Raw genomic sequence first — 25,486 nt, forward strand, 5'->3', positions numbered from 1 at the left:
GAGAAGGGCGCAATCTGCAGATGTGTGACATGTGCATTTTGATGGAGTCAGGATGGTTTTCGCTGATCCATGTTATTGAAGGATATGCACTCTCTGCTTTTCAATTGCAACTAGTCACACCCAAACACACTGAATTTATGTTTCAGCAGTAAGATGTACTGATCAATCTAGCCATAGGTAAAAATAACTTATTAAAATGTGCCCTTCCAAAAATATTGCATTGAAGGGTGTTACTTTATTACTATTTTTTCTAGTTTTATTTTTATTGCCTTTTAAACCTGTCCTGTTCAGCTTCTTGGTTATGCAGAATGGTGGCTCGGTATGCCTTTTTATGCTGGAACAGTTTTTCTGTGCAACAGAGGGGTTTGAATTACTATCTCTAGTAAAAAAGCAGAATAGCAGCGTAACATAGTATACAGTATAATTACTCTCACGTTACACAGTACTCTGTGAAAGAAATGCAGTGCCACACCATGTGGGGAAGGAACAGAAGCAGCAAGTAGGACAGAACAGGAGAGGACAGGACAGGGGTAGTGAGCCTGGCAGTGCTACCGGTGTGTGGTAGGAGTGGGAAAGTAGTGCCTAAATCCTGTAGGTACTCTATAGAGTGCTAATGAGAGGACAGTTAGGGAGTTAACATAATCATAAAGTCTGTGTCACTGTGAATGCCCCCACATCAAGCCACTGGATCCCTCAGGGATGTCTAAAGGGATATATTAGTGAGTTAACACCTTCAAACATACACTACTTGTTAGTCGTTTGGTGTACGGAGTTTCTGAGTTGGCACATTGGATACGGGACGACTCGGCCTCGCCAATCCAAAAGGGAAGCGCGGGCCAGGGTGCCCATCCTGTGAGCACCCAGTCAAGAGGATAGTAACCATGCCCAGGGACCCAGGGCAGTCTGACAGCCCCACCGAGGTGCACCAACCAACCCTCAGGAGGAGGATATGGGGAGCAACAAGCCCAGCTACTGCACACCACCACCCAGAGCACCCATAACCGCCACCACCCAATCCTCCCAGGAGAGCAAGAGGCCCTCACACCCCAATGGGGGTGGAGATAGGGGCCAGCCACCACCCTGGCAGCCAACAACCGGCGAACCAGTCACCCACGCCAGCTGGAAAAGAGGACGGCTCGTATTGCCCAAGAGGGGAGGCGAAGATGCCGCATGGGCTGCCATGGGGCAGGGGTTTCAGGAGTCATGCCATGTGCCTATGAAGCTAATTAAATGTTCGGACAATTCCTTCCATCTTTATAAAATAGTATGAGCTCTTTGAAGTATTTGTATTGTGCAACCCCAATTCCAATGAAGTTGGGACGTTGTGTTAAACGTAAACGTAAACAGAATACGTTTTGCAAATCATGTTCAACCTATATTTCATGGAATAGACGACAAAGACAAGATATTTAATGTTCAAACTGATAAACTTTATTGTTTTGATCAACTAATCATTAACTTACAATTTTACGGCTGCAACACGTTCCAAAAAAGCTGGGACAGGGTCATGTTTACCACTGTGTTACATCATCTTTTCTTTTAACAACATTCAATAAACTGATGACACTAATTGTTGAAGCTTTGTAGGTGGAATTCTTTCCCATTCTTGCTTGATGTACAGCTTCAGCTGTTCAACAGTCCGGGGTCTCCGTTGTCGTATTTTACGTTTCATTATGCGCCACACAATTTCAATGGGAGACAGGTCTGGACTGCAGGCAGGCCAGTCTAGTACTCTTTTACTACGAAGCCACGCTGTTGTAACACGTACAAAATGTGGTTTGGCATTGTCTTGCTGAAATAAGCAGGGGCCTCCATGAAAAAGACGTTGCTTGGATGGCAGCATATGTTTCTCCAAAACCTGTATGTACCTTTCAGCATTAATGGTGCCTTCACAGATGTGTAAGTTACCCATGCCATTGGACACGACATACACAATATCCAAAAAACGTAGTCGGACCACAGAACACTTTTCCACTTTGCATCAGTCCATCTTAGATGAGTTCGGCCGCAAAGAAGCCGGCGGCATTTCTGGGTGTTGTTGATAAATGGTTTTTGCTTTGCATAGTAGAGTTTTAAGTTGCACTTACGGATGTAGCGCCGAACTGTATTTACTGACATTGGTTTTCTGAAGTGTTCCTGAGCCCATGTGGTGATGTCCTTTACACATTGATGTCGGTTTTTGATGCAGTGCCACCTGAGGGATCGAAGGTCATGGGCATTCAATGTTGGTTTTTGACCTTGCCTGAGGGAATTTTGATGATATTATCGACCGTAGATGATGAAATCCCTAAATTCCTTGCAATTGTACGTTGAGGAACATTGTCCTTAAACTGTTCGATTATTTTCTCACGCACTTGTTCACAAAGAGGTGAACCTCGACCCATCTTTGCTTGTGAATGACATGGAAGCTCCTTTTATACCCAATCATGGCACCCACCTGTTCCCAATTAGCCTGTTCACCTGTGGGATGTTCCAAACAGGTGTTTGATGAGCATTCCTCAACTTTTCTTTTTTGTCTGTCCCATTTTTTTTGGAACGTGTTGCAGCCAAAAAATTCTAAGTTAATGATTATTTGCTAAAAACAATAAGATTTATCCGTTTGAACATTAAATATCTTGTCTTTGTAGTGTATTCACTTAAATATCGGCTGAACATGATTTGCAAATCATTGTATTCTGTTTAACACAATGTCCCAACTTCATTGGAATTGGGGTTGTAGTAAGAGTCATATGTAACATTTATAAAGCCCAGAGATAATATCCTAAAAGAGAATTCATTACCCCAATCTTAGCAGGGATTTTCCTGTGGGGCCTCTCCAATTAACACCAGATTTCCATTAAATGAATTAAGCCTTTAACTTGGTAGTGAGTTCACAATAAGTACAACTGGGACTCCTCTCTGGTCATCATTGGAGCAAGTTATGAAGTGTCACTACCCACATGGCCTTTCCTTGTGCTGCTTGTACAGCACGCAGATGGAAAACTTTATTTTGTTAATAAGGTCAGCCTCACTTGGAGAGCAAAGCTAATACTATGGATACAGGTATTGAGTAATTTGAGGTCTAAATTCTGTTTTGAGTTGGATAGGGTAACACTTTCGTCCATCTGGTCTTAAGCTTTCTAAGGACAACCCTAACGTGGACGTTTGATGAAGCCTGGGTGAACTTAGGCATGAATCCTTAAGATTTAAAGGTGCAGCTAAAAATTTATAGAGGCATGCTTGGAAGGTGGCCATAGTGAACAGCTTGGCGAGCAGAGCAACATCACAGTGGGATGCCTAATAAGCCCTGTGCAATTTTTCACCCTGTATTTTAGCAATAAAAAGCAGTTTAAACAGCCTCCCCCAGAACCGCAGCCGCTGCACTGCCTGCCATCTGGAGCCTGCTTTCATTTTATAATCCAACTGTCATTAAAATGCTTCTTGGCAGTTTACAGCTCGTTCCCCCTGTGCAGATGTGGAAACGATCTTCAGACGGGGCCCTTTGATCAAAGTCCTCACTGCTGTCAGACACAACACTTACCACCCTCAGGCTACCTTCCAGTCCTACCCCGGACTTAATACCCCCATTTATTTATTTATATATTTATTTACTTATTTATTTGCACACTTGTGTACTTACCAATTGAACCTTTTTCCGCAAAACTCAGTTCAATTCCAAAGTTAGTAAACTTATTCCGCGCACAGGTTTCAGGTTAGAAGCACTGCCACGTAAGAAAATTGTCCGATATTTGTTTGTGTTAGCTAATAATACTGTAAATGGTGAAAAAATAATAATAACCTAAGATACAAAGAAAGACCAAGCCAAGACTGACAGTTGTTTTTATTTTATTTTATTGCCTAACCTATTCTGTTTCGTCTCTTTAAACACCACTACATAAAAGCAAATTAAGGTCCTTATCTGTTAGTTTTGAATACGGTTGGATAATTTTGGCATGTGACTGCTGCCTGATTAAGGTTATTTAAGTGTAGCCATTATGAATAAAGTAAAGTCAATAAAGGAGTCATGATGCCAAACATATGTGGACATGAAAACAACCAGATTTAATTGGATGGTATTCTTGTAGCCAGCTGTAAATAATTTCTTAATTTCTTTCTCAAACAAAAAACACAAAAAAGGAAAAAACAACGTCATCATACTTCCAACAGCTGTTAAGAGTGCATTTTTAGATATGAAATGATACTGTATATAAAAACATATTGACATTGTTTATCATTCGCAGAGTTTCAACAAATGAAAGCCCAAACAATTGTAAGTAGGCCTATAAATCTTCATCCAAGATATTCTGGACAACTGTGCTTCCATTTGTTGGTGATCAATTTAGCAAAGTCCCTTTTCTGTCCCACCATGATTGTGGCCTCGTGGACAATGGGAGGTCCAACATCACTGACCGCTGACCTCAGAAATGTTGTGGATAAACAGAATGAAAAATCCCTAAGCACATCCCAAAATGTTGCATTAAGTCTTCCCTGAAATACTGCAACTAGCAAGAGCAGCTACAAAACAATGACATTACATGCTAAATGATAAGTAATATTACTGACAAAATACTGCACAGGCACATTAAGTGCTTTAAGTTTCAGCCAAGAGACAAATCTGGCCTCTGTAACTTAATAACATAAGCGTTTCTGGCAGCAGACACTAAGGTGATGGCAGTGTCTCTGTATCATATCGCATTTCCACATTCACTGTGTGTAGCCACATAATTTACAGTCTGCCCAGTGACCTCAGGCCTTCTCACTGATGTGCCATACCAGGCATGGCATTAAAGCACCGACTGCATGTTGCCTGAGCTCCCCTAAAGCCAGTGACGCATTTTCCCTTCCTTTGGCACACGTCCCAGCGTAACAACTGGGGCCATATTCGGCGTGTCAGTGCCATGTGTTTGCTCTCCTCACAGCACGGCGGCTGATGTCACTCAAAGGCCCGCATCCCTACTTCCCGCCTCCTGGCATCGCTGTGGGCATCCCAGGCTAAGCAGGTCTGCACTAATGAAGTCAAATTAATTTAATGGCTGCCGATACTGCCTGTGTTAGTGGTGCTGCTCTGACTGCCACGTTAGTCCTCATAGAGAACAGCTGCAGAAGCCCAGGCTGACAAGCATATCTGCTTTGGTTGTGCAGATGTCCCCCCGCAGGATGCTGACTTGATCCTCAGTGTCCATAAAAACTTCAGAGGTTTAGTTCCACAGTGATGTATTTGAGGAAGCTCAGATTATTATTATTTTTTAAACCAACTGAAAAGGGAAAATAATTGGCAAACGCAAATTAGGTGACTGCTATCATTTCCTGTAGTCCCCTTGTGCCGAAGCCCCCTCGCTCCCTGGTATAACGTGATCACACTTGTGGAGACATTATTTTGCTTCCTCTAATCATCCGAGCCATGTACCTTTTCTGCTGGCTGGTACAGATCAAAGCAGCATGGTTTTGCACATAAGGGAGTGCAGTGTATAAGGATTTGGGCTTAATTGAAGGCAGCTGCCCCTGAGCATGCTCTCTTCGTTTCTCAGATTTCCAAAGATTTTCATAGAAGTTCACCCACACAATATTCCCTCAAGAGTCCAAGGGACACAAGGGCTTGCATGATTTCAGTCCTGACAGTTGTGTCTGATGCAAACGATCTACAGCTCTGCCTGCTATGCTGCAAATTGACTGAACAGTTGAGCAACAGCTGACAGTTTGGAAAGCTATTTACTATTTACCACGTTCCAACATTGAGGGCATCCTGACAAACAATAGTATTGCTGAAAAGATAATTTGTCATTGAATGGTCAACTTTTTCGAGCTATTCCAGTTGGCCTTTCGCCTGGCAATTGAGACGGCCGAATCTCATTAATATTTGAAATAAAATAAATAAGCTTTGCTCTGATTGGATCGCTGATCTTCCCAATTTAAATATGGAAAAAAGCTTCACTCTGATTCAGGGCTCAAGCGTTCATAGCAACCTCGCATTTGGATCTTTCTATGTGGTGTAGTATTATAATCGTGAAGCAGAATTCACCAAGGGTTTGATTGACATAACGGGAAAGACAGTTGGCGACTCACAGGGGACGTGGGTGAAAATAAAAGAGGAGGATATTTTGACTGGTTAGAGCGTCTGCCTCACAGTTCTGAGAACCGGGGTTCAATCCCCGGCCCCGCCTTTGTGGAGTTTGCATGTTCTCCCCGTGCCTGCGTGGGTTTTCTCCGGGCACTCCGGTTTCCTTCCACATCCCAAAAACATGCATGGTAGGTTAATTGAAGTCTTTAAATTGCCCCTAGGTGTGAATGTGATTGTCTGGCAACCAGTTCAGGGTGCACCCCGCCTCCTACCCGATGATAGCTGGGATAGGCTCCAGCACTCCCGCGACCCTTGTGAGGAGAAGCGGCTCAGAAAATGGATGGATGGAAATTTTGAGAGGCTGGTTTTGCGCTCCCATTCAATTACTTCAACATAACCGGCGTGTAACATTCATCGGTCGTGCACATTTTTGCGACAATGACCGCAAGTGTTGCTATTTAATACACTATTACCTGATAAATTATAAATCTAGTCAAGTAGCGTTGTAAACCACAACACATGGATGCTTTTTATACTATATTTGAATGGCTTGATGCCGGCCACCCAGATGGTCGCTCGCTCTAAACCCAGAAATGCACTTTCAGCAGTGTGAGAAAGTTTGTTTACGAAGTCATCCTCCACGAAATGGGCCCGAACACAGCACAGTTATGCTTTCGAAATGCTTAGGAATTTCTCGCAAAATAAACTGAAGCCATTTATTCCTCAACTCATCTGAGTTTGGCAGGTGATGCAAAGCTTTGCACAAGACACAGGGTGTTGTCTCCCAGTAATTTTCCCTAAGAAGAGTGGGCAGGTTGCAACCACGAAGTGGGCAGGTACTTGAATATTATTGACAAACCTACATCACACCGACAGCGATTTAAAATCGTTTGTAAGTGGTTTGATGTTCAAAGGCTATTGCATTCAATGGAAAAACCACAGGGCGGTAGTTGACTAGTTAGCACATCTGCTTCACAGTTCTGAGGTACCGAGTTCAAATCCAGCCTTCCTGTGTGAAGTTTGCTTTTTCTCCCCGTGCTTGTCTGGGTTTTCTCCGGGTACTCCAGTCTCCGCCAACATTCCAAAAAAATGCACGGTAGGTTAATTGATAACTCTAAATTGCCCGTAGGTGTGAATGATTGTCTGTTTCTATGTACACCAGTTCAGGGTGTACCCCGCTTCTTGCTTCAAATCATCCGGGATAGGCACCAGCACAATCCTAGTGAGAATAGGCGGTTCAGAGAGTGGACCGATGGACAAACCGCACATATGTCAACGTCAAATCAGGACACTTTTGACCAATGTTATGTGTAAAACAGTAGAAACAATTGGATTTCGATTGAAGGGGACCTTTAAAGGTTGTTGCAATGCCGTAACTTGCTCCTACCAAATGATGGTGGCCTTGCAACTTGTTACTCAACAGCACCATTGTGTGGATGGGTTTCAGGGGAAAAAGGAATCAGATGTGAGGCCCTTTGTTTACGGGCTTGATTTCTACCTACAAAGCTACACCTGTCCCCTGATACAAAGCCCTAAAAGCTAACGATGGTACATCATTGCGAAAGTGTGAGTTAATTTGCCTTACAACCAGTCGACAAAATATATGACTTATCTTTGCTCACTGGCGTCTTTGTCTGAAGACATTTAGACTCTCAATATTCCTTTAAAGGCCACAGTGGATTTAGGCTGAGATCCATTCCATGCCAAAGGGGATGTAATGTTTCTTCAGGGAAATTTTAAACCTAACAACAGGGACTCCTACAGTATATTTAGCCACAATTGCATATGCCATTTCTTGTGAAGCAACAACCAAGCCAAGTCAGGAAAATGACATGGAGTACCAGCTCTTAACACACACTCCGTCTTAGATTTCCAACCAGAAGAAATGTGTAAGTCATTACAGTCCAACCATGTTTATTGAATAAAACCCCACTTAAGCGTTCTGTTTATGCACAGTCAGAAACACTCAAATCTTACATCCATGCACACAAAACCATTTGTGTCTTTTTCTTCTTGGCACAGAACATCTGCACCCAATATTGAGTCAGTTTTACTTGTATTACTCATGTGAAATTATGTATCGTGTTGTTATTCAAAAAATGAGAAAAGCGTGTCATGTAACTTCGGAACACTGCAACCACACAACACAGACTTCATTTGTTGCACTCCAAATGCTTCACAGGCTATGTGTTGGTTTACTTTTTAACGTGCACATGAGTTAAGATTGCATCATTTAAAATATACCGCTTTGTTTGTTAATTTTGTAAGTCTATTTAATTTAATTATTTTTACTGACAGGCTAAATAGTCAAAATCCATCCATCCATTTTCTGTACCGCTTATCCTCACAAGGGTTGCGGGCGTGCTGGAGTCTCTCTTAGCTATCTTTGGGCGAGAGGCGGGGTACACTCTGAACTGGTCGCCAGCCAATCACAGGGCACATATAAATAAACAACCATTCGCACTCACATTCACATCTACAGACAATTTAGAGTCTTCAATCAACCTTCCTTGCATGTTTTTGAGATGTGGGAGAAAACCGGAGTACGCGGAGAAAACCCATGCAGACACGGAGAGAACATGCAAACTCCACACAGGCGGGGCCGGAGATTTGAACTGCGGTCCTCAGAACTGTGGGGCAGATGTGCTAACCAGTCGCCCACCGTGCCGCCAGTCAGTCAAAATTTAAATTAAATTTACGAAATTTCATTTAAATAAACAAGGCGTGTATGGATTTGCGTTACCATTGACCAGTGTGGGTGGCCGGCGGGAGAGCGTGAGGAGGGGCGTATCAAGCACTAGACATATTCAGCCCTGAATTAGAATTCCAAAAGAACAAAGACAGACAAAAGAGTGCAAACTCTATGTCCTGATAGAGTAAGTATAAAAAATTGTACTTAAACGTCATCAGCAAGCCATAGGACACTTTTCAATTCAACTGTGCAGAGGTGTGAATGTGGTGGACAAACAAAAATACCAACTGGGAGGTCCCAATCATGATGTCGCAATTGGGCCAAAATTTGAATTGCTTGCTTCAAGATGCAATTTATAACATGGCCAGCTCAGAGAAAATGTCCAACTTCATGAGTGGGCAAGCAATATCTGAATCAGGGTGGTACAATTTTCATTGTCATGATTAATGCCTGGAACAGACTACAAGACAAATTTGGTCTTACATGATTTCACTGTGTCAGACATCTTACGATCACTGGGCTTTATCTTGTTACATCAAACACCATTGGAGAGCAAAAATGTGTCACCGGTCAACGTGACCGGATACACTCGTTACCATGGCGAGGACAACAACAATGCGCCACGGCAATGTATTGTGCGTCTGTGTGTGTGTGGGGGGGGGGGTGGGGGAATGAGGAAAAACGTGTGGTGGTCGACACTGATGCTTGGGAGAGGACGTTATTCAAGGATTGCTAGAGGTATGTTCAGGTACTTTTAATACGACAACAAAATGTTAATACGACAACAAAGTGTTATGTAGCCTAGCAAGCTAGTACTAGCACTAACGGTTGTACATAAAGATGCCGGCGTTCTGTCGAATCGTGCTCTAAAGCTTTGGTAAACATTGGTTTGTGCGTGTGAATAAATGTTGACAACGGCGTGCAAGTATGCTGACAACGGCAAGCACGGGAGGCGATGCGCCGGTCACAATATGAAATCCTATTGGTCAAGGTGCGCTTTCGGAGAGTTGTTGACATGTCACACTACATGGAAGCCCAAAAAATCAAACATGCTTGACTTTTCATTTTGGTGTCATAGGGCTATCACAAGGCCAAATCGTTGGTCATGGATTATGTCACACTACAAGACGTTTTGTCGTTCCCGACAAAATATGTCAGGCCCGATCTGGGAAATCGGCTGCGATAGCTAATCGACCCACTATCGGGCTGTAGCCCGATCTAGGCAGGAGGCTCAAAAAAAGTGGATTTGCATCGCAATTTGCGAGTGAAAACTCACAAGTCACTCACCTCATAAAAACACATTGAAAAGCAAAACAGCGAATCACAGATTTTCAAGTGTTTCCGATAATTGAACCGTGGAGACTGTTCCAAAAAGCTTCACTGGGATGGATGCGCGGGCATTATTAAGGCATAAGGCGTTTACGTCACCTACGTGAAGGAAATAGGAAGCGGAAGCGAAGCACTTTGGTTGACGGAGCGGGAATATGGCGATGATGAATACACAAAAGCGAGAAGAAAAGACAAGAAAATGGCAAAAGTGCTGAAATGGAAGGCGAGTACCATGACGTGTAATTGTAACACAGTCCACTGAAGGTGCCGAGTATGAAGCTACGTAGCATGCGAGGCAAATTAACGTAGTGCAAATCAGTGAGATTAATGTTATGTGACTTACTAACATAATGTTAGGCCTGCGGAGGGCTTGTTCATGTGGGTGAAAAACCTGGGAGAGGTGGTCAGAGAAGACTTAAAAGTAAAATGGGTCATGTACCCAAAGAGAGGAGGGTTTTGGTGAAGTCAAATGAAGGAAGTATTTTTTTGTTTCCTCTCCACTTCCAAAACTTCAAGTAGTATAAAGAATTATTTGTATTCTATTATCTTTATTCTTATTCCTAGTTAGCTGGTCTGAGCTCATAAACGCACAAGCCATGAACTTACTGTATTGTTATTGAATGCTCAAATGCGAGCTGCTGAAGGCTGTTTATGCCTTTTATTTAAAAAATGCCTTATGTTTTTGATGCAAGAAATGCTAGGTTTAAACAGTGGTTTATCTATATTTGTGTTTAAAATTGCCCCAGTGAAAAACTTTCTAGACAAGAAAATACAGTTTGCTGTAATGCACAATGTGGATTAAGAAATAAAGACTTGATTATCTAAAAAAGGAAGCCAACTGGTCACTTGTTATTAAAGTGAAAGTGAAGCGTCTTATTCTCTCTTGTTTTCATAATTTCTCTTTAACCAAGCAAAAATATAGTTGATCCGAATACTCGATTATTGAATAAATGTTGAGTGCGATACTCAAATATTAAAATATTCAATAACTGCAGCCCTACATTCAACTAGTTGCTACTCAAAAGAAGTCAAGGATGAGCAAAACTGCTCCTCAAAGCAAAACATTATTTTGAGCCTTGATGCTACTGCTATGGTGCAATAGCTTCCAATTCCAGTTTTAGGATCATCATCACATTTCTCATCTTTGCCCTACATCAAAATAATCCCTAATAACACAAAGCCAATGTACAACACTTAGGGCGTTAACCCTTTATGTGCTCACTAAGTTGCAGTCACGAAATTTGCTGACATCATGCATGATGAGAACTTTTGAGGCACACATTACCTAAAGATAGACGTAGGTGTCTAGATTGTGCACAACCTCTAGGCTGTCTTAATGTTGAGCCTCAAGTGTACTGATATACAGGTCTGGAAAAAATTCAAAAAGATCAATGCAAAATTATCATCTTATCTGATTGTTGCTATTTAAACAAATATGTTTGAGTGAAAATGATTTTTTTTTTTGCTCTATAAACTTCTGACAGCATAACTCCCAACGTCCAAATGGAAATATTGTCATTTAGAGAATTTATTTGCAGAAATTGAAAAAGAGAAAAGTGTTAAATACAGTTGTTAGACCTCAAATAATGCAAAACACAAACCAAAAACAAGTTAATATTTGTAAATTATTATTACTATCATATTATTACATTTATATATTTGGTGTAATAAGCCTGATTTGCTATCACAACGTTCAGGAGTTTTGGCATGCAGTATTTCAGACTGCTGATGGGTGACTACATGCCATTACTGGTGCAATAATTCCTTTTCTTTGTTTTTAACCTGTCCTGTTCAGCTGCATGGCCTTGCACAATGGTGGATCTGTATGGCTTTTGTGCTGGAACAGTTTTGCTGTGCAACAGGGGAGTTTGAAATACTCCCTCTGCTTATTTTTTAAAAATGTTTTAATTATTCTGATGTTTATTGAAAATGCAGCTGGACAGAAAACAGTTTTAGGGGACAGACAGAGGGACAGAACAGACAAGGGGAATAGTTCAACAGTCTAGATGTTTGAGCACAAGAAACGTTACAACAGTCAAATCGTGTTCTTATTTGTGTATGGGGCGGGGGACACACCCGTTGAGGACAAACGAACATGATGAGAGAGGACAGAAAAGGGCAGGACAGGAAGAAATGTGGGAAGTGAGCAAGGCAGTGCTACTGATGAGTGGCGCGGACGAATGCTTTTATAGTGTCTAAACATCTGTAAGAACCTGTGAGTTGATATCAATATGATCTGGTGCTCCTTCATTCACACCTTGAGATGTCTTTCCTCGAGTCCTGTATGGTCCAATCCAAACTTTAGTCTGGCTCTTCTTTGTTTCTCATTGATGAAGGGCTTTTTTTTCTACATTTACATTACATCAGTCAGCTCTAAAAAAAAAAAAAAAAAAAAGCTCTCTTCTGCTCTGACAATGTTCCCCAATTCTGAGGATAGTTTATTTTTTTCATCTTTTACTTTTATTTTAAATTTTACAGTAGGACTGCTATGTTGATCAAGGCGTGGATGAAGGACCACCAGATCAAGACTGTGTCATGGCCAGCCCAATTTTCAGACCTGACCCCCATTGAAAACCTCTCAATGTGATCAAGAGGACGATGCTACTGTATCATACAAAACTGAGCGGTAATGACATGAGGTCACTCAACAGCAATGTGAAAGACTGGCAAAGAGTACGCCAAGACGCATGAATGCTGTGATAGCAAATCAGGGTTATTCCCCTAAATATTGATTTCCGAACACTTACCAAGTTAAAACATTATTAATGTGCAGCTGCTATACTATTTTGTATCACTGAACTGAAAAACTGACAAACCCACAAGCAGAAGATTAAAAAAATAAATAAAATAGGGCTACGCTGTGAAAATGTTTTGTCAAGATGCAGCAGACACAATTTCTGAGTATGATATGCCTTTAACAGGGCAAAGGGATTGATATCTCATCTATTAAGATTCAGCAAAAACTTCCTGGTGCCAGTGTCTGGGACAGTGTCGCAGGAAAAATCCAATTTGAAGTTTGCGTACTGCCATTGCATAGTTTACAACATCCTGCCTTTTTTTAATCGACAATGCCGTACAGTGCTACAGATATGATGCAGTGCTAACCTTTAAGCGCCAGAGCGAGGCTGTTAGGTGCCACGTCAATGGCGCCACGGCCATCTTCACTCTCCCTGCATTGCGTCACGATATGCATTGCTAGCGACAAGCCGTCTTTGCTGATGTCAGTTGCCCGTGTCTGTTGGACGGCCCTGCAGAAGTCTTTCACTGTCATTGTTCCTATCCTTCCCAACTTGCACCAAGGCTGGGTTTCACTGCTGAGCGTGCCCTTTGACTCGCTTCGCTTAGAGCCTTGAATGCGAGCACACGCATCACGCCACTGGTTGTGCACGATTGGGGGCTTCCCTCTTCCCTGTTCTTGTTCACTACATACCTACTGTACACTCTAAATGGACGGCAGATGTACAACCCGACGAATTAAAAAATATGGGCCCTCAATGCACACACACTTCAGAACTGGTATAGGTACATTGTTTATAGTGAATAATATCTTGACACCACCTGATACACAGATTCATTCTTGACTAGAAACTCATTTTCACTTTGGTGTTCCAACATAATAGAGGCTCCTAGACCTAACATTATCTTAATCAGAGACTAAATGACCCTTTCGGGGGAAAAATATTTAATCTTTCATGCAGTAATTTTGTCTACCTTGGGTTTTCCCCGTTAAGTTAACCAATGTGAATGAAAGATGAAATAAGAGGAAAAATAAACCAAAGATTAAGGGAGCCACATAGTCCACATCAAGAGGAGAAAAAAATGACATCTCCATATTAAGGCCTGTGTTGCCTGTGTCAGTTCTAATTTCTCAGAGCCTGTGGGGATCTGAATGCAACCAGGCAGCTCGAGTCTCATCTCGTTCCTCCTCCATTTTGAATCAGGGCCGGCAAATCCCAAGCTGCGGGGAAAGGAATATTACTGGCAAATTGGTTTTAGATTAAAGGAGGTGGTGAGGCATTCTGCTTTCTCAGCTCTTTCCCAGGTGAACTTAATCTAATTTCATTAAAGAGATGAGGACGGATGATCACGTGTCGAAACATGAAGCCGGTCCATTTTTCCCATCCATATAGAAACTATCAGAGGTTGACAGCGGCCTGGTGGGTGGCCTGTTTGTTGTACAATAAAACTCGGTGAGAAGAGACCGATTTGCATACTTTCCAAGGGTTGGGGATTGGAACTATACGTGGGATGGGATTTTTCCTTCACGATTTTTTGCCTCACAAAAGCTTTTGCCCTTCTCTGCTTGAAACAGGGAGAATCCAAGAACAATACACAAAAAAGGGAAAATAAAATGGAGGGATTTACATTTATACTAAACAGACGGTACCCTACTTACCATCATTCGGACACACAGACTCCCGTGTTAGCTGAAATATTGTTCGCGATATTTCCATGCTACACCAACGACATAACGTTAATTTGGTGGGTTTTTTTGTACTATAGTTGTTTATGACATTTCTTAGTTTTTGTGTGTGATAAAAAACCCTTTTCCCTTGCTCTGTGAAGGAGGCACACTGACCAGGGGCGAAGGCAGACATTTCCTGAGCGCGCGCAGCAGCGTGGCCAAGAACAGGGCGTCTTTTGAGTGCATATTGCGGTGTGGCCAAGTCCAAAGGTGAGCATCTTCAAGGGAAGTGGCAAGCAAACTGAAAGTAGGCATCTTCTCGCCAAATAATGACTTAAAAACAATGTACAGTATTAATACAATAATAAAATACAAAAACCCTTCTGGAAAACAACGTTTATGGTAGCGTCTGCATAGTTATATTTTTCGACAAAATATATGATAGAACTTTGTGTGTTACTGTGGCAGAAATGTAAAGCAGCACCATGAGAGAGTTAATAAACATGATATTGTAAGCGACTCCTCTAAATGAGATGATGTGGCTGAAATAAAACCTCATATCACCTCCAGCTACTGTACTGCTTGACAGATCCTAGAAAATAATGTTGGAGTCAGAGAGGATGGCAAAGTGGGCTCTAATGGAGATATGGTAACACTTGAGGAGAGTGAATGAAGCAATTCAGAAGAGATGAATCTCACGCTATTTCTGTTTCTGGCTCTTCAATGAAGGAAAATGACCATCTATGCTTAGAGTGTCCGAGCTTCGTCTGAAGTTTAGATTGGCTGGTGGAGGGAGGAGAGCTTTTATAGCAGTCAAAGATCTTACACGTCAAACTATTTAATGTTACAGATTTTCAAAGTCAAAGGTGTGTTTTAAAGGAGACATTTAATGGAAAATGTACTTTTTAATCTTTGTATACAAATAGTTGAGTATCAAGAGCACAGCACTTTGTCCATGGTGCCTTTGCAGCACTTACACACAATAAATGGATTCGTTGGCTAAGTGCAGTGTGAAAAGGCAACACACACACACACACACACACACACTGTGAGTGCCTTGACCTTAGCCAAACCCCTGAGACTGACTCACCCAATCCCTGGGGTTCTCTTCCTCTCCTCTTCCACTAGCCAAGCTAATTGGAAGAGATGGCCAAATAACACCATCATTTGTTTTTTCCATTTTCTATTGGCAATTGAATATCAAAACACGTTACTTTGTTATATGTTATTTAATCGAACAGAAAATATGGCAGATTTGTCACATTTTTATTTTAGGTTCGGATCAATAATACAAAATAGAAAAACTGGCCACAGGACTCAATTTGATGTGAATATTTAATTGGTTGGGTTTCCGTGACACAAGCTCCTTCATGTCCACACTGAAAACCAAATATGGAATAGTGTACTTGGAGTAAATCACTTCACCCATTGTGGAATAATTCTAGAGAAAATGTGTATAAGCATTGGTTGACTGATTGTGGCAGCTAACAAGACTGACTGTTATACTGTTCCTAGCGACCATGGCGTCCCCGTTTCCCTGAAATGTAGGGCGTCGTGGGATTATGACCTTTTTTCCCGCCGTATTCAAGTGTTGCTCAGTTTTCTCGCAGTCAATCACGGTATCCGTGATGGCATGTGGGGCGAAAGGGCTGCTGAGTCCTGGAGGTTCAAAGGGGCACTGCGGTTCAGCCAGCGGGTGCCCGTCCGTTCCCTCCCAACCCATCAAGTTTTGATAGGGTCCCTCACGTTTCCCGAGTTCGGTTAAGGCTTTCTATGGATAAAGTGTGGAAGTCGGGCTGATTTCAATGTGGCAGACTTGAATGAGGCTACCCTGCCGGGCCCGTCTCAAGACTTGGCGTCAGCAAATACTGCCGCTCAATAAATGTTTGAAAACATTATTTGTCAAGAAGCTACAAATATCTCTCGGCCCAGAAAAGGTGAGCGTGCATGCATTCACCGAACCTATAGGTCCTATGACCACCTCATTTTGTCTATGGTGCCCTGAAATGGAATTGGTGCGATCATAGTATAAACAGAGCAAACTTAGTGTTATGTAAACACCAGCAATTAAATATCAAACTCAAACTCAGTCCTGGGATCACTTTTTTCAATTTCGTACTTTTGATCTGAGCTTAAAGGTTTATTTAGAAAAATCTGTATTTTTTTCAGTTTTTGTGTTAAATTCTGGAAAAAACCCTATTACGACCACAAATGAGAAGAAAACAAGCCTTGGCCTTTGTACATTAAAAGGCTTAAACGATTTAGGTGAATGTATGCATGGATTGTAGATGTATATGTATCTGAGCCGAGATGTATAATTATTGCCTTGTGGCTTAAAAGAAATCCTAAATAAATTTGATAATGCACCCGATTCTTGTTTAAAAATATAACTGAATACGTTGTAGGATAATTCCACCCTGGAAACAAAATAGTTCAATGGATGATTAAAAGCCTCAAATTAATTAATTTATGCCCATGATCAGTGCATGTAAACGTTTGAATACTTTATACTGATATGACCATAAATCAGACAGGCAAATCAAACTTTTTAAAACCATTTTGAACCCGTACTTTAAGCTACTTGGTCATGACAGTGTGGACTGCCTCTTGACAGTGGACTGAACAATATTTTGTACAAAATCGAACAGTTTAGACAGCTTAATGCTTTTGACAGCAGTGGCTGACATTTCACCATATGTTGAACCACTGCCCAGGTCATTTAAAACTAACACAACAGAACTAGTGGTCATAATGTTATGGCTGGTCAATTTTATTTACTAATATGTTCTTTGAACCAAACAAACTCGAGCACCTTGGGTCAGAAAGTCCTGTGATATTGTCATTGTATTTGAGTAAGGATAACAAGTGTTGGAAGCATAACAGTCCTGAGCAAGTCATCATAAGGTACAGTGATCACAACCGACTTTGCTGTGGCAACGTCTCATTGGTTTATTCAAATATAGTGTAACTGATTACACTCGGGGGTGCACCTGGAAGCAACAGTCTAATGAAGTTAATGTGTGAAAAACAACGTGTGGTCACGTGGCTCATAATGAAGGGAGGCTTTGTTTTCATTGGAATTATATGGGAGAAGCAGGTACCTCTCTTCCAAAATCCAGCAGAAAATGGGCGCCGCTGGTTTAGCAAGAGTGCTAACAATTACAGAGGAGATTCTTTGTCTTTCAGTGAGCAGAATCCAGTGTTTCACGTTTCAATCATCTTTTTACCCATGTTAGGTGATAGCTGATCTCAGTTTTATCACCCATGACCTACATTTCGCAGCAATTTTCTGTCAGACGGAAATGTTTCTCATCGTATTTATTGTATTGTAGTAATATCTGTTTCTGAAGAAAATGAAAAAGCCACTACTGATTTCACCCTTACCCTGATGTTATTTCGCTTTCTTTTTACCCCCGCCACACACACACACACACACACACACACACACATGGAGTGCCCTTTTCATCTTCTTTAACAAAGCCCAAAAAGACAAGTTTTCAGCACTGTAGCCAACAAGTCATAGCTTTATTGATCAATGTAGTCACATAACTCTCACAAGTAATGACTTCAGGAGGTACTTTGGTAATAGCATTCTGGTTATTAGAGGCTACAATTAATCACTGTATTAATTTTATGGCACTCTAAACCAGGAGTGTCAAACTCATTTTTCTCAAGGGCCACATTGTAGTTACAGTTTCCCTCCGAGGGCCGGTATGACTGGGAAAGCGTATAAATGTTAAATCTCATATTATTACATAACATATTGATGAATAACTAGTTTCGAAATCAAAAGTCTGAGATAGTAGTTTGTTCAACTATTGACAAAGTTACTATAAAAAGGGGTTTGGTAAAAACAAATGTTTTTGCAAAATATGGCCATTATTAATTACATAAATAAATAAATAGAGGTGGACGGTGGACGACACGTCTGCCTCACAGTTCTGAGGACCGGGGTTCAAATCTGGCCCCGCCTGTGTGGAGTATGTATGCTCTCCCCGTACCTGCCTGGGGTTTCCCCGGGTACTCTGGTTTCCTTCCACATCCCCAAAACATGCATGGTAGGTTAATTGAAGATTCTAAAATTGTCCGTAGGTATGAGTGTGAGTGCGAATGGTTGTTTGTGTGCCCTGCGATTGGCTGGCGACCAGTTCAGGGTGTATGTACCCCGCCTCTCGCCCCGAGTCAGCTGGGATAGGCTCCAGCATGCATGCGACTCTAGTGAGGATGAGCGATGTGTAAAATAAATTTATGAATGAATGACTATAAGAAATTTTGCTACAGATTTTAGCAAGAATCATGGAAGTTGATGCACTTGCTTTTGCGGGCCACAGAGAATGGATGTGGCAGGCCAGATCTGGCTCTCGCGCCTTGAGTTTGACACCAGTGCTCTAAACAATCAATGTGTGCATAATTCCCAATCCCAAATAGACTATGATGATCTTCTACCAGCCCAAGTGAAAGCTCCTGATGACCTCAGAACTGAATCAGACAAAAATAATTAGGTTCTCTCTGGCACGGCTTATTAGTTCCACATCATTTTCACCTCCATATTTGATTCACACGTATTAGCCTGTCTCTTGGAGTTTTACAAGGGTTTGTGCTTGGAACAACAACATTTAATCTGTTTATCTTCTACAACATGATTCGTGAACAATGTAACATTTCTTTGACAAGCTGATGAGACCCAATTAGAGCTGCTAAAAGTAAGCAGTCTTGTCCAACCTTACAACCTAAGTGACACCAAGATTTGTAACTTTGGTTCAAAAGACTGCTATGATTTGTCATCCAGCACTTTAAGGACTACTTTAGTTGTTACGGATACATCTTTTAACACTTACATAAAAAATATACTTTGGAAAACTGTCAATTCTTGGTGACCTTTTAGCTTGGAAAGCTACAATCTTCTTAAAATCGTCAAACAAATCTCTAAAGACGCTAGCTGATCCAGAATGCTCTTGCACCATTTCTGACAGCATCATGACTAGTTTGACCTGTAAAAGCATATTTTGAATTTTATTGATTCTATTCAGTATTATGTATTGTGTTGCACTCTATGACACATTGGTTATAGATAAGTCAGATAAGACTGGACTAAACATAAAATAATGAACTGAGCAATAATTTGGCAGCTCAATACTTGGCAGCATTGGCTGATATTTCACCATATCTTGAACTGCATTGCAGTCTATTTAACTAGCTAAACAGAACGGGAGCCAAAAGTCAAATTAAGCTGTTTAACAAAACACATCTGTCAATGGAGAAACAACATTGAGAATTAATTTCTTTATTCATTTAAAAACTGTATTTTTCTTTGAATATTTCAGTCGGTATTGTTAGTTAGTATTAAACCTTTAGACATTATGGGCCTGACTTACGAAAGGTGTGTTTGTGTGCTAAAATGGCTGCAAACCTAATTGCTGATAAAAACATGAACGCTAATCTACTAACCGGGTGCAGCCTGGATCGCGTCTGCCAAACGAGCAAAATTGCCACAGTTAATTTTGTGTGTTCTGGGTGGAGTAAAGCTAATGGCTGACTTGTAGCCACTCACAAGAAGGCCATGCCATATCACCTACTGCCTATTGATAGGGTTTTCAGTCGTGCTGTGCCAAGTGTTACACAATGTTACGCAGGTTGGTCACTTGGGACTTTGAGTTAAATCAAAGAAAACATGGCTTTTATTTGGTTGCTGCATTCCTTAGAATTATCAGAGTGATTTCTTTTCTGTATCTCAGGAATGTTTTTTTTTTTTAAATCTTCACCTAAAACTTCCAATTCCATCACTTCAAACTTCATTTTGTGCTTGCAGTGCTCTCCCAAATGTTCCATGGGAAAAACCATTGCTGCTACCTAAAGCTCACAGCTCTCTTAAATCCAGGAGCCTGCACTACTTGTACACCTGTTGCCAACAGCACAATCTTTTAGAGGGACTGAACAAGCAATTGAGCGGCCACTATTTTGGGATCTTAGCAAAAGATCGCAATCTCCGTAAATGATGTGCGACACCTTTACTGATACGGCGTGCAGTCTATAAAAGGCCGATCTCACCAGCAGAGACGTCGGCGAGACTGCCGAGGCTGATGAGTCGCGGTGACTCCGGGACCCTCAAAATATTGCAAGAGATGTCCATATAAATTTTGGTGACTATTGCGTGCAGTTTTGTAACATTAAGTGACTTTAAGGTGTTTCTCTATAGTGAGCATATATAGGAGTCGCCGAAAGGTCTCCAATGAAATCAAACATGTTTGATTTGATCGCAACTTCCTGGCGACCCCGGTAGTCTCCCGGAGATCTCACAGAGTCGTCTCAGCGACCAGCGGAGACTCCAGTCACCATATGGTCTCCAACTAGTCTCCAGGCCAGTGAGCTAGGGGTCTTAGTCTTAGAGTGACCACGTAATTTAGCACCCACTGTTTGGAATCTTTGTAAATCAGGCCACAGGTGTATAATTCTAAAGTTATATGGCGCTGGTATAAGGGTAAAAACAAAACATTCAGAGCCTCCTCCTTGCATTACATTTCATATTCACCCCCTGCAGTGATGCCATGGAGGTGCATGACAACTGACAGGCTTGTGACGTGACTGGGTTGCGTCAACTCGCTTGCAGCCTTGCTCCTTTCTCGCCTCAATAAAGAGATAAAAGAATATTGACAAGCCAGGCTACACTTAATGCAAATTGGGTCTGCTATCAATGTATTATTTATAGGGAACGCTGTAGACAGTTCTACAGAACTGGGAGCTAAGCTTACAGGAGATTAGGCATGCTATCTCATTCATTTACCAGGGAGTAATTGCTAAATTGTAAAGGAATTAGAATGTGTGAGGTTCCCTCAAGGCATTGAATCTCATAAGCAGGTGGCTGGCACCAACCAACCACTACCAAGTCTGTGCTAAACAAATACAAGGAGGCTTCAGTGATTGTCTACATCTGCCAAAATTTCAAATCATTAAGAGTTGATGATATGACAACTTACATTTGATTGTACATTTGCATAACATGCCTAAGGTGCTCCAGGTACCTGAAGATAAGGATTAGTGCAAGGATGAACAAATAAGCTACTGTTTTTGTAATATAGCTGTATTGGATTAATTTTTACCTCAACCAAAAAGGAGGTGATTTTTTTTTTCCAGCAGTTGCTTGTCTAAGTGTGTGTTTTGTGCAAATGTCCACGGTGTTTGCGGTAGTACTGGATAGCACCCTTGGATGTTACTTTTCTGATGGGCCGGTATTCTTTGTAATTCTTATTTGTAAAAGCTTTACGTACAATTTTGGAGTGATGCCACAGTGGCAGATTGTTGATGACATCAAACATTTAATAAAAAGATGAACTTTGGAATGGGGCACAATTTGCTTTGCTTATGCACGGTCAAAGAAAAATGCAACATCAGACCAGATTTTGTCCAGATAATGCAGATAGCACATTTTAAAACAATTGAATTGTAACATTCCAACATGTTCAGAAGCTCATGTTTGTTCCAGATCCAAAATGCCAACACCAAAAGATGTTTCCTCAGTGAAGTTACAAGTGACAACGATTTAAGGCTTGGTGAAGGTCTGCACTGTGTGAGAACTCTTGTTCTCCATGTACAGTATCTACACTGAAGTCTTTACAATAATGCTGTAACAGGCTATCATGATTCCAGTAGGAATGAAGGCAACATATTAAGAAATACCTGTAGAAGCTATTCTTTACTTCATAAGTTATTCAGGTATGTAGGACTAACACACACACACACACACACACACACGCACACACACACACACCACATTCCACATTCTTTTACACACAAAAATGCTCCTCTCGAAAACATCCCTGGATTTTCCACGTTACTTTCTTGTCTTGTAAATGTATCTACAGTGGTAGGACTGACAGAATGCCTATTCTCTCTCATATTTGTTCACCAAAACTACGAATCCCTTCCTCTATTCACTTCCAAATTACCTTTTGTTGGGTGCATAAACAGAGCAAAAGCAGTCTTACCTTGTTGTCAATGTCACTCTCACTGTCACACTATAAGACAAAAGAGGTAGACACAGGCAATATAAGGAATTATTCATTAGGCTCCCCTTGCAGCTCATAATCAATGCAGATGTTATTTTTGTGTACAACCTCTCATTCACTGACAGCTTTCCGAGCAAACGACACAGGATGAACGGAGAAAGGAAACGTCTCGTAGTCTCTGAGAGGTTTTCGCGTTTCAAAAGCAACACAGGCACACAGAGCAATTGTGCTGTTTCTGTGACAAATTGAATGCTGTACACATACAAAAGATGAAAAAGTGAATCATTCTGCATTCTGGTTCTTTTATAAAGAGCCCATTCAATAACTTTACATTCAGTGGCTGCTTGTCATGTAGCCTTTTAACTGTGCTTTTAAATTGGACAATAGTATCTCAAGGACACAGAGCTTTGACTGTCTGTGTCCTTAGAGCCTATTAAGTGTGGTATTTACCAATCCACCTTGTGACAAATACCAGTCTTTAAGTTGTATTCACATCTCTAAAACGGTAAAGGAACTTAATAACAAGGCTGCTTTCAAAAATATGCCTTGTCTGTCACGGTCAAAGGAGAAATTATCTTCTATTTAGCCAGGAATTGAAAGCGGTAGTCTGGCTGGTATAACTGAGGTCTTCAGGTCTTCAACCCTGAAATGTTCACAGAAGAAAACCTTATCTACACTAATAAAGTTAGCAATTTCAGAATCACCGAAAATATTTTAGGCTGAATCTGAAAGAAAGTATAAAGTGGAGTGAAGGCTACCATTTATATAAACAACACAGTAAAATTCTCAAGTTTGATCCAATTAAACCACCTCCTTTCATTTCTAATATTGTCAAAGAATCTTTGCTGGTAACTCTGTGAGATGCTTTGAAACAACTATATGAAAGAAACTTGTGCAACCAGGAGTGGTTGAGCTGCAGACCTGTCTTACTGGACCTCACAGCAGGATGCATTAAAATCTGCAAAATTTGAGTGAATAGAGGAGAGGCAAAGGGCTCCTGTGAAAAAAGGCCTTCAATCTGTCAATTAAGTCCCTGTGGCAACATATTTAAGTGGACCCTCTTTATTTTGTTTGACTCCCTTTCAGACTTGGGATCTGGAGGAGGAAGCTGGGTCAATGGAGGCACAGCAGTCTTTTGTCGCCTGTGTGGTGGGTCCAAATGTATAATTAAGTAACAAGAGTAATCAGTGCAAGGGCTCAGGTGGCCAAGATCTCTTAAAAGTAGAGTGGTGAAGTAGGGACCCTCTACGCCTTGTGAGGCATTCAATTCTGCAAAAACAAGGGACACAGCTTTCTGTGCTGGAATGAAGTTTGAAAGAGACATACATTAGATCCTTATGCTTAGCACAGTTTATCATGTTTGAAAATGTAAAAAAAAAAAACTCAAAACATTTAAGCCCCATTTAGTTTTTTTCTTAAGTGTAATATTTTTCTAATAAAAGGAGCACTCAACAAAGCAAAACAAAACTCTCTGGCAACTACCTACTTTGGCCAATTGAACAATTTAAGTTTTTCCTAAAATGTCAAGGACAGTATGGTAAAAAAGGCGTCACGTGACCGAGTGGTTAGCATATCTGCCTCACAGTTCTGAGGACTGTGGTTCAAATCCGGCCTCGCCTGTGTGAAATTTGCATGTTCTCCCCGTGCCTGCATGGGTTTTCTCCGCGCACTCCGGTTTACTCCTACATTCCAAAAACATGCATCGTAGGTTGACTGAAGACTCTAAATGGCCTGTAGGTGTGAACGTGAGTGTGACTGGATGTTTGTTAATATGTGCCCTGCGATTGGCTGGCGACCAGTTCAGGGTGTACCCCTCCTCTCGCCCACAGTTAGCTGGGATAGGCTCCAGCCAACAATAGAACTAAAAAGGAGCATATTGCACAAAAATGTAACTTACATTACCTGTACAGTCTTAAATGATGACAGTGCAACCAATTGAAATCCAACAATGGCGCCACTTTGAACTGTCAACGGATAATAACTGTGTTAACTGCACGCTTATGAAAAAAACGCTTTTTGAAGACGAATGGGTCTCATAGTGGATGTTTTAAAAAACATTTTCACTTTGTTCACTGATTACTGAAAGCTGAAAACGATGAATGGCAGAACACAGGGCTGTTGTTTGCGTGCATCACTCAGTAAACGTTAATGCCTTGCGGTGAAGTGTACATTTACTGTGACAAGGGGAGACACATTACACCCATAAAGATCCCCACTCGAAGTGGAGTATTGAAAATTAGATTTTTGAGAGAGAATATTTTTTTTCATGTGGTATGGGCAAGGTATGCAAAATATCAGGCAGTTTTGCAGGTCTCAAATCAAATCAAAGCAAATTAAAATGGCAAGAAACCCCTCCCACCCCCGCATACAAAATACACCCACATGAATACGCACACCCACACATTCACATACGCACATACAACCCCAATTCCAATGAAGTTGGGACGTTGTGTTAAACAAAAATAAAAACAGAATACAATGATTTGCAAATCATGTTTGACCAATATTTAATTGAATACACTACAAAGACAAGATATTTAATGTTCAAACTGATAAACTTTATTGTTTTTAGTAAATAATCATTCATTTTGAATTTTATGCCTGCAACACATTCCAAAAAAGCTGGGACAGGTGGCAAAAAAGACTGAGAAAGTTGAGGAATGCTCATCAAACACCTGCTTGGAACATCCCACAGGTGAACAGGCTAATTGGGAACACGTGGGTGCCATGATTGGGTATAAAAGGAGCTTCCCTGAATGGCTCAGTCATTCACAAGCAAAAATGGGGCGAGGTTCACCTCTTTGTGAACAAGTGCGTGAGAAAATAGTCGAACAGTTTAAAGACAAATGTTCCTCAACGTACAATTGCAAGGAATTTCGGGATTTCATTATCTACGGTCCATAATATCATCAAAAGGTTCAAAGAATCTGGAGAAATCACTGCATGTAAGCAACAAGGCCGAAAACCAACATCGAATGCTCGTGACCTTCAATCCCTCAGGCGGCACTGCATCAAAAACC

General features: G+C 41.2%; 1 protein-coding gene across 6 annotated transcripts in view; it reads right to left on the reverse strand.

Moving 5' to 3' along the window:
• fbrsl1 (fibrosin-like 1) overlaps positions 1-25,486 on the reverse strand; it is a 412,523-nt gene that overhangs the window by 95,847 nt on the left and 291,190 nt on the right. For all 6 annotated transcript variants that reach the window (XM_061673006.1, XM_061673005.1, XM_061673004.1 and 3 more), the window contains one exon: positions 22,446-22,475. In XM_061673006.1, the coding sequence (XP_061528990.1) occupies positions 22,446-22,475 (30 nt within the window). The remainder of the gene's footprint in view (positions 1-22,445; positions 22,476-25,486) is intronic.

This window comes from Phycodurus eques, chromosome 3, assembly GCF_024500275.1.
Source record: "Phycodurus eques isolate BA_2022a chromosome 3, UOR_Pequ_1.1, whole genome shotgun sequence".
In the NCBI taxonomy this organism is placed as follows: Eukaryota; Metazoa; Chordata; class Actinopteri; order Syngnathiformes; family Syngnathidae; genus Phycodurus; species Phycodurus eques.